Source organism: Oncorhynchus mykiss, chromosome 14, assembly GCF_013265735.2.
Source record: "Oncorhynchus mykiss isolate Arlee chromosome 14, USDA_OmykA_1.1, whole genome shotgun sequence".
Classification (NCBI taxonomy): Eukaryota; Metazoa; Chordata; class Actinopteri; order Salmoniformes; family Salmonidae; genus Oncorhynchus; species Oncorhynchus mykiss.
This window is the reverse complement of record NC_048578.1, coordinates 7469667-7482755: the sequence shown is the minus strand read 5'-3', so window position 1 is coordinate 7482755 and position 13089 is coordinate 7469667. Positions and strand designations below refer to the sequence as shown.

Genomic DNA, 13089 nt, shown 5'->3' with positions numbered 1-13089 from the left:
GATGCCCTGTGTGAACAAAGTCATGGAACCTTATGACAATCAGATTACATGAACTTGTAAATCGGTTCAATTCGACCAGAACACAGCAGGAGGGTTAACATAATATGCATAATGACATAATAAACTATGTATTTGAAGTCACACACAGTCAAGAAACAGAATATAAGGCTGGAGCTCTTAATGAATCTGGGTAACATTTTGTTTGTGGATGAGGTTTGATATGTGGGCTGATGCATCTGGTAGAGTTGACTGTAATAAATAAAACGAGAGAGAGAGAGATAGAGATGTGAGTTCTTGTTTAGCAGCCACCACGCGGTCGCCGCTCATTCCACCAGTATGCAGCAGCACGAGCTGGCCGCCTGTGTGGCGCTGTCCACCCGCGTGGTTCTGAAACACGCTCTAGAGCTCAGTGGCAGCGTGCCCACCCCCCCTCTCCCCATCTACATCCGTCGCCTTGACGAGCACGGATTTTATTTATTCTTTCACCTTTGTTAACCAATAGCAAAGCTGATGCATTATTGTCTTCATATTCGTTGTAGTATTGGGATATGATGTAGGTTACAGCTTGTGATTGTGTATAATGGAAAATGGTATCGAGTTTATTTATATATGTCATCTCGATTCAGCTCTCAGGTAATTAGTTCATGTCATGGACATATTACAGTGGAGTGAGTGAGTTCCAGGGTCCCAGGGTCTAACAAAACTAACATATCAGATATGATTTACCAGTTCCTGGGTCCCAGGTTCTGTGTGTGAGAGAGAGAGAGAGAGAGGGGAGCATGTCATCAGAGCAACCTTTTTCCTTTGCTCTCCAGACCTCCATACGGGTATTTTTTAAACTGGCTGTGCGATGTATTATTATTCTGAGCCACGTGGGTTGCTTTGACGACATACTCCTGCTGCGCTTGCTTTCTTTTACCACAGGACGGCAACGGAGAGCCTTTGTCACTCACACAGATATCAGGAAGAATTGAAACGGTGGGAATGGATATAGAATACTTCGAGAATAATGTTGTGTTGTGTGTCTGTTGTGTGTTTGTCCTTACAGTCCCCGCGGTTCCATGAGTTGTTGCTTAATCCGTTTTTAAAAGGTAATTTTGCGGTTTGCTAGAGGAGATGGAAGGGAGTTCCATGTGATCGTGGCTCTGTATAAATCTGTGCGTTGCCGTGAATTCGTTTTGGACTTGGGGACTCTGACGAGACCCCTGGTGGCATGTATTGTGGGGTATAGATGGGTGTCTGAAAGGCTACTAATACTAAGTGATATGAATAGTATAGTAGCAGTACTCATAGTATTACACATTAAATGGAGTACTGTTTTTCTCTCATGTTGAATTGTTATGGTGCTTCATATGTTTCCCAAGAGCTCGTATTTTCACTGTATAGCTTTAAATGACTGGAAAATCCTGATTGGTAGCTTGTGTTAGGCGCTGTGCACCAATAGCATGCCGAACTGTACAAAGAGATCTACTCCCTCCCCCCCAGCCTCAGCCTCAGCACCGTAACCCTTACAATGCTCAGAGCTGGAGGAGAAAGAGGGATGTGCCGAGACACAAAGCGTCTCCATCACTGTAAAATATGAGCGACGTTGACATTCGATTACAGATTGAGTATCACCACTCCTGCGAAAGGGCGAATTTTGGGTGAAATAATATATTCGTTTTGATGTGTCGTGGAACAATGTGGAATAGACTGCCCGTGTGGCAGGTTCTGCTATGGTGGCATCATTTCTTTCTCTTGTGGACTACAATAGACGGACAGACTCGATACACCATCCCGGAGGAACTGAAACAGGGCTCTGTGGTAGGAAATCTAGCCAAAGATCTGGTTTTGGGACTATCTGAGATTTATCGTCGTAAATTACGAATAACCTCGGAAGCTGGTAAGCAGTATTTCAGTGTGGATCTGGGGAAAGGAGAGCTGGTCGTCAGTGAAAGGATAGACAGAGAGGAACTGTGTGGACAAAGAGTTCCGTGTATTTTGCCTTTGGAGGTAGTGATTGAAAAGCCCTTGCAGCTGCACCGAGTTGATATTGAAATACAGGATATCAATGATAATTCTCCCAGCTTTCTCACCAAAGAAAAAGTATTAAAGATTGCAGAGTCAATAAACCCAGGCGCAAGATTTCCACTCGAAAGCGCACTGGATCCCGATGTCGCTGCGAACACTATACGCTCATACAGCATTAACAAAAACGACCATTTCAAATTGAATGTCAAAAATCACAAGGATGGTAGCAAAAATCCAGAACTGGTCCTTGAAAGGTCTCTCGACCGGGAGAAGCAACCTGTTCATAAGCTTATTCTCACCGCTGTAGATGGGGGTGATCCAGTGCGTTCAGGAACCTCTGAGATTAGTATCATGGTACTTGACATTAATGATAACGCACCGCAGTTTGAGAGACAACTTTATGAGGCTAATGTTAACGAAAATGCTGCACCTGGCACTCAGATTTTACGAGTAAAAGCGACAGACCCGGACGAGGGATTAAATGGGGAGATAGAGTATGTATTTGGAGAACAGACGCCAGACTCAGTGACTGCATTGTTTGATATAGATTCTTCGACAGGAGTGATTGTAATAAAAAGACAACTCAACTATGAGCAGACGAGCTTATATAAATTTGACATAGTCGCTAAAGATAAAGGCAACCCGGAGATGGACGGACATTGTGATGTTGAATTTAAAATGATTGACGTCAATGACAACATCCCAGAGATAATTGTGACGTCTCTAACGACACCTGTTCCAGAAGATTCGCCTATCGGAACCGTGATAGCTTTGATAGGCGCCAAAGACTCCGACTCCGGGGACAATGGGAAGGTGCGGTTAAGCGTGTCACCAAAGTCTCCGTTCAAGTTGAACCCGTCGGTATCCAAGCATTACACCCTGGTAACTAATGCTCCTCTTGACCGCGAGCGTTACTCTCAGTATAGTATAGATATCAGTGCCAGTGATTCAGGGAAACCCCCTTTATCCAGCAAGAAAACAATCGTTGTTGATGTGTTGGATGTGAATGACAATCCACCGCTATTCTCTCAGCCCTCGTACACAGTGTACGTCAAAGAGAATTACGCACCAGGGAAACTACTGTGTTCAGTCTCCGCCACGGATTCAGACCTGGGGGACAACGCAAAAACCTCCTTCTCCATCTTAGACTCCAAAGTGCAGGACGTCTCTGTATCCTCCTATGTGTACATTAACTCTGACAACGGCAGCATCTACAGCATGCACTCATATGACTATGAGAAACTAAAGGTGTTTCAGATTCTGGTGCAGGCCAAGGACCACGGCTCTCCCTCTCTGAGCAGCAACGCCACTGTCCACGTTTTTATCCTGGACCAGAACGACAACGCCCCCGCTGTTATTTACCCCTCCGCTGCCCTGGGCTCGCTCTCTCACCAGAAGATGCCCCGCTCCGCTAAAGCAGGCCACCTCGTTACTAAGGTAACGGCCGTGGACGCAGACTCGGGCCATAACGCCTGGGTCTCGTATAAGCTGGTGGAGGCCACAGACGCGTTTCTGTTCAGTGTCAATCTTTACACGGGGGAGGTGAGGACTAAACGTGCTGTGTCCGAGCAGGACGACTCCTCTCAGAGGCTGCTTATAGAGATACAGGATGACGGGGTGCCGGTCCAGTCCGCCACGGTCACACTGACCATACAGGTAGAGGACGGGCTCCACGAACCCATCTTGGATCTCCGGCAGAAAACTCCAGAACCCAGTAAGAAAAGCGGGAGAATCACCCTGTATTTGATTCTCTCTCTGGCCTCGGTGTCCGTGCTGTCGCTGGTGACTTTTGTAATCTTAGCAGTCAAGTGCGTTAGAAACAGCAGGAGCAGCGGTAGTTGCTGCATGAGACGGGACGACTTGGACGGCTACAAGAACCCCAACAGAAACCTGCAGATTCAGCTCAACACTGACGGGCCGATTAAGTACGTGGAGGTCCTGGGAGGGGATATGTTGTCTCAGAGTCAGTCCTTCAGGTCATGTCTCTCTCCCATGTCAGAGTTCAGTGATTTCACCTTCATTAAGCCCAGCAGCACCACCGACTTTAAGGAGATGATCAACGTTCTAGACGCGTCTTTACCCGACAGCGCCTGGACCTTTGAGAGCCAGCAGGTGAGAAGTGACGTATGATTTATTGTGATGATTAAGATTATCGAATGTAGGCTGTTTTATGACGTCAACATACAGTTTTGTGTTGTAACATTAAACAAATCAAAGCTAGATGTTTTGGCAGTATTTTCATGACTCGGTATTTAACAGACTCCAATCTGTGAATAAATGTGCCACTGACGTTTGTATTCAGTTGTTAGCATTTAAACAATAGGTTATTTATTCAATTTAAAATAAAGAATTGTCAGTATTCATCAAAATGGTGCAATGTACAAATCAGTACAAATCATATTATCTTGTAATCATGTATCATTCAACATAGGCTACTGGTAATTACTAAAATCCATACTCATGCGGTTTGAATGATTTCAAAAATCCTCAGAGACCTTGTAATCTCTATTGTTACTTTAGTGGGTCTTTTTGCGTGATTCTGTGACTATCTGACTGGCTAGTGGACGCCTGAGGGTTTTAGCACCATTGACAACAACACTCTGAATCAACTGTGTGGTTTTGTGTGCGCGATGACAGACAGCATATTTTACCTTTGATATAATATATATGCACAGTACCAGTCAAAGGTTTGGACAAATCTACTCAAGGCTTTGTCTTTATTTTTACTATTTTCTATATTGTAGAATAATAGCAAAGACATCAAAACTATGAAAAAACACATATGGAATCATGTAGTAACCAAAAAAGTGTTAAACAAGTCAAAATATGTTTTAGATTTTAGATTTATTCAAAGTAGCCACCCTTTGCCTTGATGACAACTTATCACGCGCTTGGCATTCTCTCAACCAGCTTCATGAGGTAGTCACCTGGAATGCATTTCAATTAACAGGTGTATCTTGTTAAAAGTTAATTTGTGGAATTTCTTTCCTTCCTACTTAATGTGTTTGAGCCAATCAGTTGTGTTTTGGGGAGGTATACAGAAGATAGCCTTATTTGGTATAAGACCAAGTCCCTATTATGGCAAGAACCACTGAAATACGCAAAGATAAATGACAGTCCATTATTACATTAAGACATGAACGTCAGTCAATCCGGAAAATGTCAAGAATGTTGAAAGTTTCTTCAAGTGCTGTAGCAAAAACCATCAAGCGCTATGATGAAACTGGCTCTTATGAGGACCGCCACTCTGCAGCAGGTATCCTCTGCTGCAGGTATCCTCTGCTGCACAGGATACATTAATTAGAGTTAACTGCACCTCAGATTGCAGCTGAAATAAATGCTTCACAGAGTTTGAGTAACAGATATCTCAACATCAACTGTTCAGAAGAGACTGCATGAATCAGGCCTTCATAGTCGAATTGCTGCAAAGAAACCACTACTAAAGGACATCAATAAGAAGAAGAGACTTGCTTGGGCCAAGAAACAAGAGCAATGAACATTAGAACGGTGGAAATCTGTCCTTTGGTCTGATGAGTCCAAATTTTTGATTTTGGTTCCAACCACCGTGTCTTTGTGAGACCCAGAGTAGGTGACGAGGGGCCTCCCGAGTGGTGCAGTGCTAGCTGTGCCGCTAGAGATCCTGGAGACCCATGGAGCGGCTCACAATCGCCCCAGCGTCATCCGGGATAAGGGAGGGTTTGGCCGGCAGGGATGTTCTTGTCCCTAACTATCAATTGAATACCACGAAATTGGGGGGTGGGGAGTAGGTGAACGAATGTGTGGTTCCCACCGTGAAGCATGGAGGAGGAGCTGTGATGGTTTGGGGATGTTTTTCTGATGACACTGTCAGTGATTTATTTAGAATTCAAGGCACACTTAACCAGCAGGGCTACCACAGCATTCTGCAGCGATACGCCATCCCATCTGTTTTGCGCAAGTGGGACTATCATTTCTTTTTAAACAGGTCAATGACCCAAAACACACCTCCAGGCTGTGTAAGGGCTATTTGACCAAGGAGAGTGATGGAGTGCTGCATCAGATGACCTGGCCTCCACAATCATCCGACCTCAACCCAATTGAGATGGTTTGGGATGAGTTGGACTGCAGAGTGAAGGAAAAGCTGCCAACAAGTGCTCAGCATATGTGGGAACTCCTTCAAGACTGTTGGAAAAGCATTCCTCATGAAGCTGGCTCAGAGAATGGCAAGAGGGTGCAAAGCTGTCATCAAGGCAAAGGGTGGCTACTTTGAAGAATCTAAAATGTCAAATATATTTTGATTTGTTTAACACTTTTATTATACAACGTGGAAAAAAGTTTTTAAAAATAAAGGAAAACCCTTGAATGAATAGGTGTGTCGACTTTTGGCTGGGACTGTGTATACAGTGGGGCAAAAAAGTATTTAGTCAGCCACCAATTGTGCAAGTTCTCCCACTTAAAAAGATGAGAGAGGCCTGTAATTTTCATCAAAGGTACACTTCAACTATGACAGACAAAATTAGGGAAAAAAATCCAGAAAATCACATTGTAGGATTTTTAATTTATTTATTTGCAAATTATGGTGGAAAATAAGTATTTGGTCAATAGCAAAAGTTTATCTCAATACTTTGTTATATACCCTTTGTTGGTAATGACAGAGGTCATTCACAAGGTTTTCAGACACTGTTTCTGGTATTTTGGCCCATTCCTCCATGCAGATCTCCTCTAGAGCAGTGATGTTTTGGGGCTGTTGCTGGGCAACACAGACTTTCAACTCCCTCCAAATATTTTCTATGGGGTTGAGATCTGGAGACTGGCTAGGCCACTCCAGGACCTTGAAATGCTTTTCACGACGCCACTCCTTTGTTGCCCGGGCGGTGTGTTTGGGATCATTGTCATGCTGAAAGACCCAGCCACGTTTCATCTTCAATGCCCTTGCTGATGGAAGGAGGTTTTCACTCAAAATCTCACGATACATGGCCCCATTCATTTCCTTTACACGGATCAGTCGTCCTGGTCCCTTTGCAGAAAAACAGCCCCAAAGCATGATGTTTCCACCCCCATGATTCACAGTAGGTATGGTGTTCTTTGGATGCAACTCAGCATGCTTTGTCCTCCAAACACGACGAGTTGAGTTTTTACCAAAAAGTTATATTTTGGTTTCATCTGACCATATGCCATTCTCCCAATCTTCTTCTGAATCATCAAAATGTTCTCTAGCAAACTTCAGACGGGACATGTACTGGCCTAAGCAGGGGGACACGTCTGGCACTGCAGGATTTGAGTCCCTGGCGGCGTAGTGTGTTACTGATGGTAGGCTTTGTTACTTTGGTCCCAGCTCTCTGCAGGTCATTCACTAGGTCCCCCCGTGTGGTTCTGGGATTTTTGTACACTGTTCTTGTGATCATTTTGACCCCACGGGGTGAGATCTTGCGTGGAGCCCCAGATCGAGGGAGATTATCAGTGGTCTTGTATGTCTTCCATTTCCTAATAATTGCTCCCACAGTTGATTTCTTCAAACCAAGATGCTTACCTATTGCAGATTCAGTCTTCCCAGCCTGGTGCAGGTCTACAATTTTGTTTCTGGTGTCCTTTGACAGCTCTTTGGTCTTGGCCATAGCGGAGTTTGAGGTGTGACTGTTTGAAGTTGTGGACAGGTGTCTTTTATACTGATAACAAATTCAAACAGGTGCCATTAATACAGGTAACGAGTGGAGGACAGAGGAGCCTCTTAAAGAAGAAGTTACAGGTCTGTGAGAGCCAGAAATCTTGCTTGTTTGTAGGTGACCAAATACTTATTTTCCACCATAATTTGCAAATAAATTCATAAAAAAATCCTACAATGTAATTTTCTGGATTTTTTTTCTCATTTTGTCTGTCATAGTTGAAGACTACCTATGATGAAAATTACAGGCCTCTCTCATCCTTTTAAGTGGTAGAACTTACACAATTGGTGGCTGACTAAATACGTTTTTGCCCCACTGTATATATATATATATATATATATTTCAGACTAATTGAAGCTCATTCAATATTTTATGTGAAGCAAAACATGTATAAATGCATAAATAAAGTGTCTCGATCCACGGGGCTCTATTAGAATTGAAATGTTTTGAATGTTAGAATGTCTATGTGCAATGGAAGAATGGGCTTATATATTTTTTTATCCTTGTTTACGCATAATTCTCTATACTTCTGGCTGCCGTTAATATATTTTCACATCAAAATAGACAGTATGATATATGGGAAAATACAGTTACATTCTCCCCTCTCCCTGTTTTTTTTTTTAGTGAGAGATAGAGTGCTTATAGGGGCAGGCTGCTGTGGCTTTAAGGAGTCTGTTCTGTTGGTCTGTTATTGGATGGTAGATATGTGCTCTGTGCACCAATAGCATGCAGAACTGTACAAAGAGATCTACTCCCTCCCCCCAGCCTCAGCACCTTAACCCTTAGAATACTCCGAGCTGGAGGAGAGAGAGGGATGCGCTCACATTCACGGAGACACACTAGAATCTAAAAACAACATACTTTCTGCTATACAAAATTAATCGAAAATGCTAAATGGAATATACATTCTGGATATGTATTTTGGTATGAAGCTCTTTTTTATGGACAACATTTCAAACGGAATTGTGTTGTAACGGATCAGGGATGACAAAGAGAATGGGATACCGAAACTGGAGATGGTTGGCTCTTTGGTGGCGTCATTTCATTCTCTTATGGACTACAATAGACGGACAGACTCGCTACACCATCCCGGAGGAACTGAAACAGGGCTCTGTGGTAGGAAATCTAGCCAAAGATCTGGGTTTGGGACTCTCTGAGATTTTTGACCGTAAACTGCATGTCGCCTCTGAGGCTGGTAAGCAGTATTTCAATGTGGATGCGGGGAAGGGCGAGCTGGTCGTCAATGAGAGAATAGACAGAGAGACGTTATGCGGACCAAGTGCCAGATGCGTTTTACCTCTGCAGGTTGTCATTGAGAACCCGTTACAGTTGCACCGTATTGAGGTGGAAATACGAGACATAAATGACAATTCTCCTAATTTCTTAACAAAATATCGTGTTCTGAAAATGGCTGAATTGACAGCTGTAGGCGCGCGTTTTCCGTTGAAAAGTGCAGAGGACCCCGACGTGGGAAGCAATTCACTTAAATCCTACATTCTTAGTAAAGACGAATGTTTCAGTGTAAAAGTTAAAGACATTGAAGGAGGACGAAAAATCCCAGAGTTAGTGTTAGAGAAGCCACTGGACAGAGAGAAAAAAGCTGTCCATGAGCTATTATTGACGGCTCTAGATGGAGGCACTCCGGCTAGGTCTGGAACTTCACAGATCACGGTCATTGTCCTTGATAATAATGACAATAATCCCGTATTTCAGAAAGCTGTATATAATGTAAGGGTTAATGAAAATAGCGAAAAGGGCACTTCCTTGCTCAAGCTTGAGGCTACTGACTCAGACGAGGGTGTCAACGGGGAGATAGAATATTCATTCGGCGAGCATACACTAGAGTCAGTGTTATCTGTGTTTGATATTGATGCAGTAACGGGGGAAATGTTTCTAAAGGGGGAATTAGATTATGAGAGTGCAGCTTATTATCGTATAGACATTACTGCAGTAGATAAAGGCATCCCAGAAATGGAGGGACACTGTCGGGTACAGGTCGAAGTAACAGACGTTAATGACAATGCTCCCGAAATTGTCCTCACCTCCAAACCTAGTCCAGTGCGCGAGGACGCACCGAGTGGCACGGTAGTGGCTTTGATCAGTGCCCGTGACCTAGACTCCGGGAATAACGGTAAAGTAACGTTACAACTTACAAAAGGCCATCCTTTCAGTTTGAAACCGTCATTTTCTGATAATTATGCACTGGTCACCAGTGGTGTTTTAGACAGAGAGAGTTTCTCAGAGTATAATATTGAGATAACAGCCACTGATTCAGGTTCCCCTCCCCTGACTACCAAGAAAACTATACCAGTCAGCATCATTGATGTCAACGACAACCCCCCTAAATTCAGCCAGTCCTCATATAATGTCTATTTAAAAGAGAATGGACCACCAGGCTCAATGCTCTCCTCAGTATCTACATCTGACCTGGATTTCGGGGATAATGCCAAGATTTCCTACTCCATCTTAGACTCCAAAGTGCAGGACGTGTCTGTATCCTCCTATGTGTACATAAACTCTGACAACGGCAGCATCTACAGCATGCACTCATACGACTATGAGAAACTAAAGGTGTTTCAGATTCATGTGCAGGCAAAGGACCACGGCTCTCCCTCTCTGAGCAGCAACGCCACTGTCCATGTTTTTATCCTGGACCAGAACGACAACGCCCCCGCTGTTATTTACCCCTCTGCTGCCCTGGGCTCGCTCTCTCACCAGAACATGCCCCGCTCCGCTAAAGCAGGCCACTTGGTTACTAAGGTAACGGCTGTGGACGCAGACTCGGGCCATAACGCCTGGATCTCATATAAACTGGTGGAGGCCACAGACACGTCTCTGTTCAGTGTCAATCTTTACACAGGGGAGGTGAGGACTAAACGCGCTGTGTCCGAGCAGGACGACTCCTCTCAGAGGCTGCTTATAGAGATACACGATGACGGGGAGCCGGTCCAGTCCACCACGGTCACTTTGGCCATACTGGTAGAGGACGGGCTCCATGAACCCATCTTGGACCTCCGGCAGAAAGCGCCAGAGGCTAGCAAGAAAAACCCGAGAATCACCCTGTATTTGATTCTCTCTCTGGCCTCGGTGTCCGTCCTGTCCATGGTGACCTTCATCATCTTAGCAGTCAAGTGCGTTAGAAACAGCAGGAGCAGCGGTAGTTGCTGCATGAGACGGGACGATTTGGACGGCTACAAGAATCCCAACAGAAACCTGCAGATTCAGCTCAACACTGACGGGCCGATTAAGTACGTGGAGGTCCTAGGAGGGGACATGTTGTCTCAGAGTCAGTCCTTCAGGTCCTGTCTCTCTCCCATGTCAGAGTTCAGTGATTTCACCTTCGTTAAGCCCAGCAGCACCACTGACTTTAAGGAGATGATCAACGTCCTAGACGCGTCTTTACCCGACAGCGCCTGGACCTTTGAGAGCCAGCAGGTGAGAAGTGACGTCGGTCTATAATTTACTGTGGACTGTTCTGTGGTGTAGAGTATCAACATACAGGCCTACCAAACATCCTGCTTGGAACACACTGCTTGAATCAACGTCGATTCAATGAAATGATGTTGAACCAACGTGGGTTAGACGTTGAATTGTATGTCTGTGCCCAGTGGGATGCGTGTTTTGGGCTTCAACATTCAACGAATGGAAACTTGTCCTTTTGGCAGTATTTTTCATTGATGCATTATGACATAGGGATATTACTGCAGGTTCATGTTGAGACTCAGTATGTGACATAAATAAAAAGGCTAGCGATTAACGATATGCAACTGACGTTGAAGTGCAATTTATAATTCAAGCAGTATTTTGTCATATTGAAATAGGGTCGCAAAATAATGGTTAATTTTCCCCATTGTCTTCCAAAAAGATCCTGGTTGAATGATTCTCAGATTCCCTGCGTATTCCCTCTTAATTCCGGCAATCTTCCAACTGGGATTTCTGGAAAACCAGGGAATTTGGGGAAATGTACTGGAATTTTGCAACCTTGGGTTAAAATGATTTCAGCAATCAACAAAACGATGCAACAGTGCTTCCATTCAGATTCATAAAAAATGATCGTAACGCTTCATTTTAAGGGGTCCTAAGTACAGTGTAGTAACATGTGTAGTTTACAACTAACAAGGATTGTCGTGAACTGTAACATCGCATAGTCACAGTGTAATAACAACATGTAACTGGCAGTAATTGCGGTATGCTATTACAGAGGTGAAACAATGAGTGCTTATTACCATGCTTGTTACAAACGGGCAGGTTTCCACTAAATTCACCGACTTTGTGTTTTGCTTCTTCTCAGCTGCAGACAGTTACAACTGTCACCAAGGTTGTGATCCCTCGTGGATGCACTGGGCGCCTGAGGCATTATAGCCTGTGCTCAATGGGCTCTCATTACTTACCCTTGAATGTGCACTGTTCAAACGTTCTCTCTCTGGGTTGTTGCTTGTGCTTGCTCCCAAAATCAAGTGCAGCATCTGGGTTGACTCGGTTGAGCAGGTAAAAACAGATCAGTAGGTCAACCTCACTGACTGGGGATCTAATATGGGTGGAATCCCAGATTTGGAAAAATGCACTTTTTCAAAGCATCGTGCATGCATTGTTTGCCTAAGTGCAATGTACGTGCAAACACGTTGTTACACTAGATTTAGCTCATTAAAACAAAGTGTGTCGCGAGGAGTACTTATTTGTAATGAATGTGTACTTATACAGTACATTACCCATTCTGACAACCTGGCCCTCATTTTAAAGCTTCAGGACCTTTCACTTCATTTCCCAATAAGGTACAGAAAGGAAGTGAAACGCCCAGAAGCTTTAAAATGAGGGCCAGGTTTTCGGGATGGGTAATGAACTGTATAAATACACATTAGTTAAAAGTCAGTACCCCTCAATATACACTTCCTTTTAACTAGCTAGATCCAGTGTGACAACAAGCAATTGCGTGGCACTTAAGCAAACATTACATGTGTTTTGGAACAGTGTCTTATTCCTCAGCTGGGATGACCAAGTTAACCCAGATGGAACACTTTATTTTGGTGGCAAGTGCTAGAAATAACGTTGGGTGGAGATGTATTTTCAATATTGCACAATAATGGGCAAGCATGGTAACAAGCATTCATTGTTACACCTTTGTAATTACACAAAGCAATTACTACCAGTTACATGTTGTTATTACACTAACCCTGAGTTGTTACAGTTAACTACAGTACTTGTTACAGTGTAGTTACACATGTAACTACAATGTAATAAGGAACCCTTAAAATGAGGTGTGACCAAATGATCTTGGAATCATTTCAGCAGTGGACATATTGCCAATACTTGAATGATGTCAAAATATCATATGAATGATTTTGCTCTGTTGGTTGTAATCCACAGTCACAGATACAGTGTAATATATATTATTACTGTATTGGGTGATTTCCGTGATTCTGTTTCTATTTGGCCATAG

The 13089-nt window shown here is 43.7% G+C and overlaps 2 protein-coding genes across 29 annotated transcripts in view; both read left to right on the top strand.

Moving 5' to 3' along the window:
- The window catches only part of LOC110488686 (protocadherin gamma-C5-like), a 207731-nt gene that overhangs the window by 157336 nt on the left and 37306 nt on the right, over window positions 1-13089 (top strand). Inside the window, exon 1 of one of the 28 annotated variants that reach the window (XM_036942778.1) lies at window positions 1490-4122. The exons of the other annotated variants lie outside the window; for them this stretch is intronic. Within the exon in view, the coding sequence (XP_036798673.1) occupies window positions 1666-4122 (2457 nt within the window). The 5' untranslated portion in view covers window positions 1490-1665. Of the gene's footprint in view, window positions 1-1489; window positions 4123-13089 lie in introns of those variants that run through there. 28 annotated transcript variants of the gene reach the window in all.
- Window positions 8219-11649, top strand: LOC110488672 (protocadherin gamma-C5-like). Its single transcript, XM_021560984.2, has one exon. The coding sequence runs from the start codon at window positions 8637-8639 to the stop codon at window positions 11109-11111; it is 2475 nt and encodes an 824-aa protein (XP_021416659.2). The 5' UTR covers window positions 8219-8636; the 3' UTR covers window positions 11112-11649.